This window comes from Artemia franciscana, chromosome 16 (genome assembly GCF_032884065.1).
Source record: "Artemia franciscana chromosome 16, ASM3288406v1, whole genome shotgun sequence".
Classification (NCBI taxonomy): Eukaryota; Metazoa; Arthropoda; class Branchiopoda; order Anostraca; family Artemiidae; genus Artemia; species Artemia franciscana.
This window is the reverse complement of record NC_088878.1, coordinates 34532229-34545475: the sequence shown is the minus strand read 5'-3', so window position 1 is coordinate 34545475 and position 13247 is coordinate 34532229. Positions and strand designations below refer to the sequence as shown.

At 36.4% G+C, this 13247-nt stretch overlaps 1 protein-coding gene across 1 annotated transcript in view; it reads left to right on the top strand.

Annotated features, from left to right (window-relative positions):
• The window catches only part of LOC136037378 (synaptotagmin-15-like), a 182953-nt gene that overhangs the window by 6477 nt on the left and 163229 nt on the right, over window positions 1-13247 (top strand). The window contains exon 2 of the mRNA XM_065720107.1: window positions 12173-12285. Within this exon, the coding sequence (XP_065576179.1) occupies window positions 12176-12285 (110 nt within the window). The 5' untranslated portion in view covers window positions 12173-12175. The remainder of the gene's footprint in view (window positions 1-12172; window positions 12286-13247) is intronic.

Here is a 13247-nt window from a genome sequence, read left to right as displayed (position 1 = left end):
ACATGGTTTGAAAATCCTTGTACAATTCCATTTGAAAATAAGATGTGACATCCCCAACTTTCTGCCAAAAAACGGACAGAGAGAAAAGAGTCTATTGGATGTACTTAGGGTCTATCTTGTGCCCTGATAAAGGAAGTTTGAAAAAATACGTGTGAGGTAAGATGTCTATTTTTCCGCTAAATTGCTGTTGGTAACAGAAAGCTGTTAAGAGGAATAACAGTAACAGTAGTTGTTAAGTTGTAAAGGTAACAGTAGCTGTTAAGAGGAATTGGAGGGGTTTGTAGCTCAAGCTGTGTATATTGAAATTAATCGCACTTTTTAGATTTGAATATACCAATGCGCAAAAAAGTAGAAGGTTTTAAGGGTAGGAGTTCTGAGGCTATTTAATTATTTTTATTATATTGAAAACTTATTTGATTTTTTTTTCATTTATTTTTTCCTTTCCTTCTTGGTTTCATACGATAATATCTATTAATATCAATTTTGTGATTCTGCTTAAAATTTGCTCATCATGCTTTGTTTTTTCCTAAAATAACACCAGGGGAGCGTCTTAGAGGACTCAATGACTGCTTTTTGTATCTAATCCCAAATCTTCAAAAGAAGTGCACGAATTTGGTCCTACAAAAGGGCAAAATGCCTATCATTTTACTAATAATTAATGATGGGACGGGGAGGTGTAATGCTTAGGGTATTTTTGTAGGGATAGCTATCCCAGTTTACCCTCAGATTATACAAACTGAAAATCTTTGCTAAATTTTGGTTAAAACAAGCTACAACATACCTACCATTTTCGTAAAGATTGTTGATAGAATGAACGATTGAACGTTGGAGGGTGTTCTGGTCCTTTTGTTCTCCAGCTTTTTCAATTAGCAACCCTTGTGTGAATACAGTTAAACAAGTGTTCAAGTTATATTCCAACCTTTATTTTAAGAAGCTGGCAGTGGGAGGGTACACATGATGAAAATCCTAGCTGGACTCCAGCTGAAGTGAGGACAGAGTAAAGGTCAAGCATGGTGCTGAGAGTCATTGAAAAAGCCTGGTCCAATCAAAGTTTTACTAAAACCTGACCGAGAGGAGGGAGAAATTGGCCTTTGGGTGAATTACATACTGGAAGTCTGATGTTTGTACAAAATTAGGACTTAATCGGCTGCTAGACTGAATCAGAACCTCGATTGCTTTTGGGAAAAGTCATTATCTGATTTTCATTTTTTCAGTAATTAGATTTGTCGACTTTTTGGAAGTGTCACCAACGGTTAACTGGAAATGGCACTGACGGTTAACTTGAAATGGCATGGACAATTGGAAAAAGCCCGTCAATCTGACTTTTTACTACTAAATATTAATTTACGTATCTCTAATGACATAAAACCAAGTGTCGGTGTGCTAGTTCGTCTTCATTTTTCCGTGGAGTTGGTAGCTAAATTATTCATAATAGAAAAAAGACAATATCTATTGGACAGTTTTGAAACTGAGGAATTAAATATGAGCCATAGATATCCAAAGCAAAACGAAAAAACAGGGAAATTAACGCCATGATAATAAACATCCGAGGACTAAAGGTTTAGGTGTAGCTGACAGTACCTAGCGGTGTAAACAGAGGGAGGTAGCATCTGTGGTTAAAGGCCCAAGTCCGTTATAGGCAAAGGCCAAAAGGTCAAACTTCTGATGATAGCCAGCAATGGGAGGCGACAAAAAAGCCGATGAACCCATCAAGCTTTTAATTTACTCTTATGTTTAATTCTCCAAATTTTCTATTTTTATTAATAGCTCTTACCTCCATAAAATAAATATTGTGCTAACCGCAGCGTACACTCTCATAACCTTCCTGCTGTGAAAATAGATTAGTGGTCGAATATACTATGATAAACTATATCAGGAATGGTCCTACAATCAATCAGGCTAGTAACCTTTTTTCTACTTTGTTTCTTTGACTGAAGAACACTCACGGAAATTTTCGTGAGAGCCCATAATGATGTAGCTAAGTTAGAAGTTTCTGAAACAGATTAATGAAGATAATAATATGTATTAACTCAAATGAACTTGCGTAAGAACGCACGAGCTATATATACTGTATATTCACTATGATTGTATAATAATGGTGTCAATGATGCACAGAAGGTCGTATCACCGTGTTGAATTTTAAAGCATACTGACGTGTCAGTTTTAGATATTTGGAACGGCCTGCTAAATTTGTCTTGATTGCTGACGTCAGAAAACAATTTAGACAAGCGGGAAAAATTTATGCGCCTATTGGTCTGTAATTTAATGTAGATAATTCAGCTGTTTTTTTTTATTTAATCGTCCAGAAGAGGTTTCTACAGTGAGGCTAGAGCTAGTTCAACACCATCAATTTATATCATGTGCATTGGCATACCGATTGACCCTACTCTTCAAGTACTCTTCCTGAATACGTTTCGAAAAAAGTAAGCGTTGCATATGACGGAGCTGTTACTAGCCAGAGAAACGCAAGCCGTAACTATCTGGCTCGTTTTCAAAATGCAGTTGCCTAGCCACTTACAGGGTCGTATCCAGGGTGACTAGGCGACTTGAATCCCCTCCCCCCAAATGTTTGTCCGACTTTTAAAAACGTAACAATAATGAATATAAGGAATATTTAATGCGCTTTTTAAAGTTTGTTTGTACCCCCTCCCCCCCAAAAAAATCGTCATTTTGTAAAACCCCCAGAAAAAATATATTAGATAAGGCCTTGACCTCATGTATTGTTTTTATCACCTTTTGGAAGATTTTGAGTGCCCATAATAAAAAAATATATAAGGTAGTATTTCCTATAAGTAGAACCGTTTGCTCAGAATCGCCATATTGCTTCTAAGTATGGTATAGGTTTACCTCCTAATGCTGACTTCCGATAAAAAAAAGCCAGAATTTTCACCACATGAGTTTGATAGGAATCATCATTTTACTACTAAGTATGGTATAGGTAAACCTCCTAGTGCATTTGAAGAGACTATCCTGACTTCAAAGAAAAATTTTACCCACATGAGTTCGATAGGAATCGAAATAGTGCTGCTAAGTATGGTATAGGTGAACCTCCTAGTGCATTTAGAGAGGTCATCCTGAGTTCTGAGAAAAAGGCAGAATTTTTACCTCATGAGTTCGATAGGAATCGCCATATTGCTGCCAAGCATTAGCATAGGTAAACCTCTCAGTGCATTTAAAGAGGCTATCCTGACTTCTGGGAAAAAACAGAATTTTCACCACATCAGCTCAATGGGAATCACCGTAATGCTCCTAAATATGGTATAGGTGAACCTCCTAGTGCATTTGAAGAGGCCATTCTGACTTCTGAGAAAAAGGCAGAATTTTCACCCCATGAGTGAGTCCACAGGACCAAATAGGTTTTCTGTGTAGTTCCCAAATGTTATTAGTGAATTTAATTGCTTTCTTTTTCTTGTTTGTGCTCCATTTTGGTTTGTTAATTGTAAGACGGGTTGATAATAAAATTCAATCCATGTATTCAAATCAAGTAACTGGCTAATAAAAATGTGTTTCGAATCCACTTTCTAGTGTTGTAATGAAAGAAAGTTTAAGATCAATAGGCCACAATTAATAAATGAAGAATGAAATATGGCCAAAGTTTGCGCTTTTTGACTTTTCACTTTGGGCCAAATATACAACAAGCTATATGATGGGCTATAATGACAGATATTTTAAAATGACTAGGTCACATTCAACGAAAAATGAAAGATTTCCAAAGATTGTGCTTTTTGGCTATCTATTTGTAGCTAAACATAAGACAGGTCACTGCCGGGCTGTAATGAAAGCAAGGTTAGAATGGCTAGGCCACATTTAACGAATGAAGAATGAAAAAACTGCCAATGATTGTGCTTTTTGGCTATCTATCAGAAGCCAAACATAAAATAGGTCGCTGATGGGCTGTAATGAAAGAAAAATTAAGATGGCTAGGCCACATTCAACGAATGAAGAACTGCCAATGATTGTGCTTTTTGGCTACCTATTAGGAGCCAAACATAAAACAGGTCGCCGATGGGCTGCAATGAAAGAGAGTTCAAGATGGCTAGGCCACATTTAATGGATAAAGAATGAAAAACTGCCAATGATTGTGGTTTTGGCTATCTATCAGGAGCCAAACATAAAACAGGTTGCTGATGGGCTGTAATGAAAGAAAGTTTAAGATGGCTAGGCCACATTTATCGAATGAAGAATGAAAAACAGCCAATGATTGTGCTTTTTGGCTATCTATCAAATGCCAAACATAAAACAGGTCTCTGATGGGCTGTAATGACAGCAAGGTTAAGATGGCTAGGCCACATTTAACGAATGAAGAATGAAAAAACTGCCAATGATTGTGCTTTTTGGCTAATTAACAGGATCCAAACATAAAATAGATCGCTGATGGGCTGTAATGAAAGAAAGGTTAAGATGGCTAGGCCACATTTAACGAATGAAGAATGAAAAACAGCTAATGATTGTGCTTTTTGGCTATCTAGGTCGCTGATGGGCTGTAATGAAAGAAAGTTTAAGATGAATAGACCACAATTAATAATATACAACAAGCCATACGATGGGCTAAAATGACAGAAAATTTAAAATGACTAGGCCACATTCAACGAAAAATGAAAGATTACCAAATGTTTTGCTTTTTGGCTATCTATTTGGGAGCCAAACATAAAACAGGTCGCTGATGGGCCCATCGCTGCTGGGCTGTAATGAAAGAAAGTTTAAGACGGCTAGGCCACATTTAACGAATGGAGAGTGAGAAACTGCCAATGATTATGCTTTTTGGCTATCTATCAGGAGTCAAATATAAAACAGGTCGCTGATAGGCTGTAATGAAAGAAAGTTTAAGATGAATAGGCCACAATTAATAAATGAAGAATGAAATATGGCCAAAGTTTGCGCTTTTTGGCTTTTCATTTGGGGCCAAGTATACAACAAGCCATACGATGGGCTATAATGACAGAAATTTAAAAAAAAACTAGGCCAAATTCAACGAAAAATGAAAGATTGCCAAAGATTTTGCTTTTTGGCTATCTATTTGGGAGCCAAACATAAAACTGGTCGCTGATGGACTGTAATGAAGAAACTTTAAGATGGCTAGGCCACATTTAACGAATGAAGAGTGAAAAACTGCCACCGATTGTGCTTTTTGGCTATCTATCAGGAGCCAAACATAAAACAGGTCGCTGATGGGCTGTAATGAAAGAAAGTTTAAGATGGCTAGGCCACATTTAACGAATGAAGAATGATAAATTGCCAATGATTGTGCTTTTTGGCTATCTACCAGGAGCAAAACATAAAACAGGTCGCTGATGGGCTCTAATGAAAGAAAGTTTAAGATGAATAGGCCACAATTAATAAATGAAGAATGAAATATGGCCAAAGTTGCGCTTTTTGGCTTTTCATTTGGGGCCAAATATACAACAAGCCTTACAATGGGCTATAATGACAGAAATTTTAAAAAGACTAGGCCACATTCAACGAAAAATGGAAGATTGCCAAAGATTGTACTTTTTGGCTATCTATTTGGAGCTAAACATAAGACAGGTCACTGCAGGGCTGTAATGAAAGCAAGGTTAGGATGGCTAGGCTACATTTAACGAATGAAGAATGAAAAAACTGCCAATGATTGTGCTTTTTGGCTATCTATCAGGAGCCAAACATAAAATAGGTCGTTGATGGGCTGTAATGAAAGAAAGCTTAAGATGGCTAGGCCGCATTCAACGAATGAAGAATGAAAAACTGCCAATGATTGTGCTTTTTGGCTACCTATCAGGAGCAAAACATAAAACAGGTCACTGATGGGCTGCAATGAAAGAAAGTTCAAGATGGCCAGGCCACATTTAATGAATGAAGAATGAAAAACTGCCAATGATTGTGCTTTTGGCTATCTATCAAGAGCTTTTGGTTATCTATCATGAGCCAAACATAAAACAGGTCGCTGATGGGCTATAATGAAAGAAAGTTTAAGATGGCTAGGACACATTTAACGAATGAAGAGCGAAAAACTGCCAATGATTGTGCTTTTTGGCTGTCTATCAGGAGGCAAACATAAAACAGGTCGCTGATGGGCTGTAATGAAAGAAAGTTTAAGATGGCTAGGCCACATTTAACGAATTAAGAGCGAAAAACTTCCAATGATTGTGCTTTTTGGCTGTCTATCAGGAGCCAAACATAAAATAGGTCGTTGATGGGCTGTAATGAAAGAAAGCTTAAGATGGCTAGGCCGCAGTCAACGAATGAAGAATGAAAAACTGCCAATGATTGTGCTTTTTGGCTACCTATCAGGAGCAAAACATAAAACAGGTCACTGATGGGCTGCAATGAAAGAAAGTTCAAGATGGCTAGGCCACATTTAATGAATGAAGAATGAAAAACTGCCAATGATTGTGCTTTTGGCTATCTATCAAGAGCTTTTGGTTATCTATCATGAGCCAAACATAAAACAGGTCGCTGATGGGCTATAATGAAAGAAAGTTTAAGATGGCTAGGCCACATTTAACGAATGAAGAGCGAAAAACTGCCAATGATTGTGCTTTTTGGCTGTCTATCAGGAGGAAAACATAAAACAGGTCGCTGATGGGCTGTAATGAAAGAAAGTTTAAGATGGCTAGGCCACATTTAACGAATTAAGAGCGAAAAACTTCCAATGATTGTGCTTTTTGGCTGTATATCAGGAGCCAAACATAAAACAGGTCGCTGATGGGCTGTAATGAAAGAAAGTTTAAGATGGCTAGGCCACATTTAACGAATGAAGAATGAAAAACAGCCAATGATTGTGCTTTTTGGCTATCTATCAAATGCCAAACATAAAACAGGTCACTGATGGGCTGCAATGAAAGAGAGTTCAAGATGGCTAGGCCACATTTAATGGATAAAGAATGAAAAACTGCCAATGATTGTGGTTTTGGCTATCTATCAGGAGCCAAACATAAAACAGGTTGCTGATGGGCTGTAATGAAAGAAAGTTTAAGATGGCTAGGCCACATTTAACGAATTAAGAGCGAAAAACTTCCAATGATTGTGCTTTTTGGCTGTCTATCAGGAGCCAAACATAAAACAGGTCGCTGATGGGCTGTAATGAAAGAAAGTTTAAGATGAATAGGCCACAATTAATAAATGAAGAACGAAATATGGCCAAAGTTTGCGCTTTTTGGCTTTTCATTTGGGGTCAAATATACAACAAGCCATACGATGGGCTATAATGACAGAAATTTAAATAAGACTAGGCCACATTCAACGAAAAATGAAAGATTGCCAAAGATTTTGCTTTTTGGCTATCTATTTGGGAGCCAAACATAAAACAGGTCGCTGATGGGCTGTAATGAAAGAAACTTTAAATGACTAGGCTACATTTAACGATTGAAGAATGAAAAACTGCCTATGATTATGCTTTTGGCTATCTATCAGGAGCTATAATGACATAATTTTAAAATGACTAGGCCACATTCAATGAAAGATTGCCAAAGATTTTGCTTTTTGGCTATCTATTTGGAGCTAATGCAGACAACGTGACCCCCCTTAGCCCCTGGGAAAATGTCTTTAGGTTAAAAAATTTGCCCATTGTTTATGTCTAGTATTTGTTATTGGGAAATATTCAGAAATTTCTCGGGTTGGGAGAGGGGGGGGGGTTGAATTTTCTGTTGGGGGATTTTCTATGGGGACGGAAGTTTTGGGGGGAGGAAATTTCCTGACGAAATTTCCAGAGGAAATTTCACACTGCGGAATTTGCCAGAATTCCTTTATGAATTTCTTTTTATTAGCCTTACCTTTTCTTTACCGACTCAGTTTTACATGTGGAGATGTTAAGGGGATTCGTCCAGGAGTAATTTTTACCGGGTTGGAGTTGTGTCTAGAATACCTTTCCGTAGGAGGGGTTTTTCACAGGATAAATTCGCCATGCGGGAGGTTTCCACTGGATAAATTCTCCAGAGGGAATTTCCTGCAGGGGTTACTTTCTACTAGGGGTGGGTTTTTTACGGGTAAGCTTTTCCAAGAAAGAGGGAGGAGATTTCCCGTATTTAAAAAAAAAACTTTTCAAATGAAAGTCTTTTTCAAATGAAAGTGCGCTAGGGAAGAATTTTCACCTGGGACCGTCCGCAAGAAATTTTTCGTGGGGAATTTTCAGCTAGAATGGAATTGTCTGAGAGGAATTTTCCTGACGGGGGCGGGGTATTTTATGTGGGAGTAACTTTCCTTCGAGGGATTTTCCGAGTGTAAAAGGAATTTTCAACGGAGGGAGAGCCTGGTTTTCAGACATTATTTATGACGATCAGAAATTATATTGAAACAAAACAAGTTTTTTTCAACTAAAAGCATGGAGCCACACCAAAACTTAAAAAAACAGAAATTATTACTTATATGTGGGGAATGACCTTTCCTCAATAACTTGCTCTTTCACGCGAAAGCTTGACATTTTGGCCCAATTTTTTAAGAACCATTCGTGAGACACATGGGCCGTTAAAATAGAAAAACAAGCTTTTTTAAATGCTTTAAAAAAAACTTTAGCATAACGTTGCTATTTATATTTTGGAAAAAAGCTTTGACAATAGACACATGTTTCTTTTGGTCTGATTTTCGACCAAAAGGCTATTCTTCAGAATAACCATAAATTTGTTTTCGAAATAAACTTTAATCATTAGGATAAATCAAAATCAAAGTTACTGTTGTATCAGTTTCAATTGGAAATCACTTGATTCCCTCACTTGACAATTTTTGGAAAAGAATTTTTGAAATTTCAGGTTCTATGGGCTGAATTTAGATCTTTACTTAGTTAAAAACGTGGTTTTAATTTTTGTTGCTAGGGGTCGTGTTTCTTTCTTTACTAGGTAGCAGCTATCGCTGCGACCATCATTACAGCCATCGCTGTAACCGTGATTGATTAACCATCCCACTTAACCTCCCCTAAAAGTTTCAACTTCATTACCTTAGGCGTTACTGTTGGCATACCCTTTTGACAACACTGGATACACCTAATGTCTTTTGGTTTTATGAAATATCCCTTTCAACAGGCCCAGAAAGTTTCAACTTAATACCCTTAGCAGTTCCTGAGCTATCACAGATGTGCCTCTCTGAGATCCTTAGATGCACACAGTTCCTTTGAATTTAGCCTAGCTTCCCCGCTTCCCAAACGATATGCCGCAAAAGTTTCATCATAATACTCTCCCTGTTCATTGGGATATTGCAGAAACGCTATTTTAAAAATCAGGATACACATAGTATCTATTGATTTAGTTTTACTCCCCCTCAACTTTTCCTGAAAGTTTCACTTAATATCGTCTGAAATATCAAAGTATCGAATCATCAAATGTTGAATTATCAAAGTTAAATATCGAAGTTTATACGATATCTTCTTCAATACAACGTTAAATTTAAAATGCACTCCGTTTAGATTGCTCAAATTACAAATGATTATTCTTTGTATGGAAGTAGAGAGCTAAATTAAGACTTAAAATAGACGTAAATTACAGAATTTGGATTCTTGCTGGCCACGTCAATTCCCTGTTATATTTTAAATTTATCTTATTTTTTTTTAGAAGACCAATTTCTGTTTCAAACGTGTAGTTTCGACAAACAGCCAAATATTTGGTCTTGCTCATGAAAACAAAAGAAAAACTAAACAACCATAATTTAATGTTTTCATTCTATGCTTGGTGAAACTCTGTAACTTTACCACTTCTACAAAGTCTTTTGAACTTTTTCTTTTCTGCTAGATATACTGAGACTAAACGGAAGTTCTAAATAGAAAGGAGAATTTAGTCACCTTCAATAACTTTATTTTTCTCTGTTCTCCCTTAATAATGCCATTTTTCAACCCAGAGACCAATGGTTCCATCCTCTACCATACTAAAATTATACTCCACTCTGAGTCACGTCTGAAATCATTGGACATGTCTTCTTACAGCTGATTATCAACAACTTCAAGAAGCTCTTGGGACGGTTTTGACTGCCTTATTAAGGTCACAACTATCTTTAATATCATAAAATTCTCCATTCGAGGTCGATGGTCAGCACAGCTTAGATACCAATACAGTTATGAAAACTAATTTTATTTTTGGGACACAGTGCACGGTAGCGATGCTGGCGGCTGGAGACAGGAAACTGGAATTGGCTCTAATTGGTAACAGGAAACTGGTATTGGTATCTAAGCTGTGTATGCAACAAAACAAAATTGTGTTCCCGCCTATGGTGTTGTAGTATGATCTACGCGTCAGAGCGCAGGCTTGGAGAAGGCGTCAAGTTCAGAGCTCTGTACCAGAAACTTCTCATGGGCAAGATAGGAGTTTTCATAACTGTATTGGTATCTAAGCTGTGATGATCAGGCTCTGGATGACGAGTATACAATAAGTCTTGCTTAATTTGTTCTATCAGAATCTAAAAGAGCATACATACGGAATACAATTGTAGGTGGCTCGGTGACAACAATGTAGAACATATATACAGTAGAGCTGCGTTTATCGGAGGCAATGTGGAGAGAGTACCTCGGATAAGCGAAAACTCACGTAACACGGACTCTACAAACAATCAAGAGGGAAACATATGGTAAATGAATAAAACTCGAAAAAGGATGTTAGATAAGCGTCTATGTTTATAATATAGATGAAAAATTAATAGCGACTTCGCACTGCACAGTGCCTTAGACAAAGAAGAAAAGTTTTTATTTGTTTTCGGTACCTTCACCACCAGAGTACCTTAGATTTTATTTAAATATAGTACTGTGTATTTTTTATTTATTGATAATTAGCAAAGCACTAAAATAACTGGCATTGTACTTTATCAGTTAGAATACTAATGGAGCATTTAAACTAATCAGAAAAAAAAACAGAAAAAAATTAGAACGTTCTTGGATCAGTGATATTGTTTTTAAACTAAAAAAATAAATTAAAAAAAAAATCAAGAAACTCGAACTATAATAAAGTCAATATTACACCAAGCGAGAGTCAAAAGCGGAGAGAGTTGAAAAAACCCGTAAAGAGTTTTTCCTCTGAGAAACCCTATAAATATGGCTATTCTACTAGTCCATGGTTAAAGCAACAGCAATAATCTAGCAAAGAGCAAACCATGGTCCATTGCTACGGAAGGTTTAAAACGCATTTACGAGGAAAATGTCTACCCAGGGGTGATTGGAGTTTGCTTACGAAATTTCACACATGTGACAGCATAATTTATTTAAAATTTACCCCTGTAACCTCATCAAATGCAGGAATGATTTGCGTAACAAATTTGATTTCCCTTTAAAAATAGGTGTCCATTTCTGAGGCCTAATTTTCACTGACTGAACTCTTCGTGTTCAGTTGAGGTTTAACAGATGTCTAACCGTTCATTTTAGAAAAAAAAATCATGTTAATATATTAGATTTTGGTACGTCTTAACATTATATTTTTGGTAAATTTGAGTAGGAGCAGACACAGACATGCTACTTAAAATAACAACAGGCAAACTTCAAAATACATAAAACCCCAAAACATCCATTACACGAAAATTAATTTTGGTGACATATCAACCCATACTTGTAGCCTTCTCAACAATGATCACTTGTGCGGTTAAGACCTCAACTTCTTATCATGGTTGCAGCAGTTGCTGCAACCTAGTAAGAGGCGAACCACAGTCCGTAGCAACCGAATATTGAAAATGGCGTTTTGAAAAAAACTGCCAAATGAGAAAAAATTGTCGTCTGTAAGTGATTTAAGAATGGTAACTATTTTTCCGTTCACATTAAAAATAAGAGTTTGAAACGAAAAGAAAACTATGGTGATTTTGAAAAAAAGACTAAAATCCTCGAAATTGGTGTCGGATCGAAACGAAAACTTCATTGGAATCAGCATGGTCAAAAACCTCACGCAGGATATGCTCAGAGCTCCTAACCGATTGTTGCAACCTCAATAACCTCTTTATCTCAACAGTAGTTTTACTGAGTGAAATTATCATTTAACTCTGTTTAATATTTCTAATAATTAATTTCTTTTAATAAGTATTTGATGAGGCTCTTGTTAAGCATGAGCTGTCTTTTTTGAAAAAAGATGAATCCTCCTAGATAGGTTTCTGTAAGTCTTCCCATTGCATGTAAATAAATTATTTCCTTTTCTATCTTTAGTCTAGTCACAGACTAACTAGGTAGGATCTTGTCACATGATAGATGAATTTGAGCCTTTACTTTCATTTCTGGAACATTGATTAATCCTCTCATTTTCAGGAAATGAGTACTTCAATAGAAAGTCCAGGAGCGGGTCACACAAGCCTCTTGATGCGTAGACTTGCTAAGAAAACGGGAAAAGATTTTGCGGAACGACTTATATTGCCAATGAGGTAAGTTTTTGTGTTTGCTGATGCACACATGAAAACGGTGGCTTAAGAATGTTAAGAATCGCTTTTTACTTTCAAGATATCCACTTATCACGTATTCTAAGCTAATTTTCTTTCCTTTACACATTCTACAGGAACCTACTTTAAGGGATTATTTTATTTACTAGTGGTCCCGCCTACTACTCTGTATACCGGTGAGAAACGCCGTCTGGAACTTATTTTGGATTGAAAGGGGTCAAAGCATCAAAAGAGTTACTTTGAAGTTGTTTTGGCCTTTAGGGTTAGGTTATCAGACCTCCTGTGAGTTTTCTTTAGACTAACAGCTGAAACAAAACGAGGTATTTGGTTTCTGTTTTCAAAACTAGCAAACGTGATAACGAGGCATTTCCCCTCTATTTATACTTTAATAACTTAAAAACAGCTCTTCCCTCAAAAAAGTTTTTCAAATAAAAGTAAAGAGCAATATTAAAACTACGACGATCAGAAATGAAGTCAAATATTTATTTAAGTGTAAAACGAACAAAATCACTATCAACAAATGAATGCAACTGAAAATGAGCAGAAATTACAATAAATAATCGAGCCAAACTTAAAACCAACAAGAAGAAATAGAGACTGGATAATATATAACGCTCCCTTTACCTTTTAAAGACTAGAATGTTATTTGCCCTTTACTGAAATGTTTGTCACTTTAAGCTGTGTTTCTTTATTTTTGTACAACTCGTAAACATAAAAAAAAGAAATTACCGCAATAACCGAGATTACTGAAAAGAACTAGCGAAAAGTAGATTGATTGTTCAGTATATACTGATTTTTATTCCTAAAAGTCTAAAAAAATTTTGATTTATACAAGAAAAATGTTTAAAATTTATTTTGGGGTCCCGAAAGCTGTGATTCACGCCCTAAGGAATAGTGAGCAGCCATGTCATCCCCAGAGGCATAGTTATTTCACATTCCAACTATTT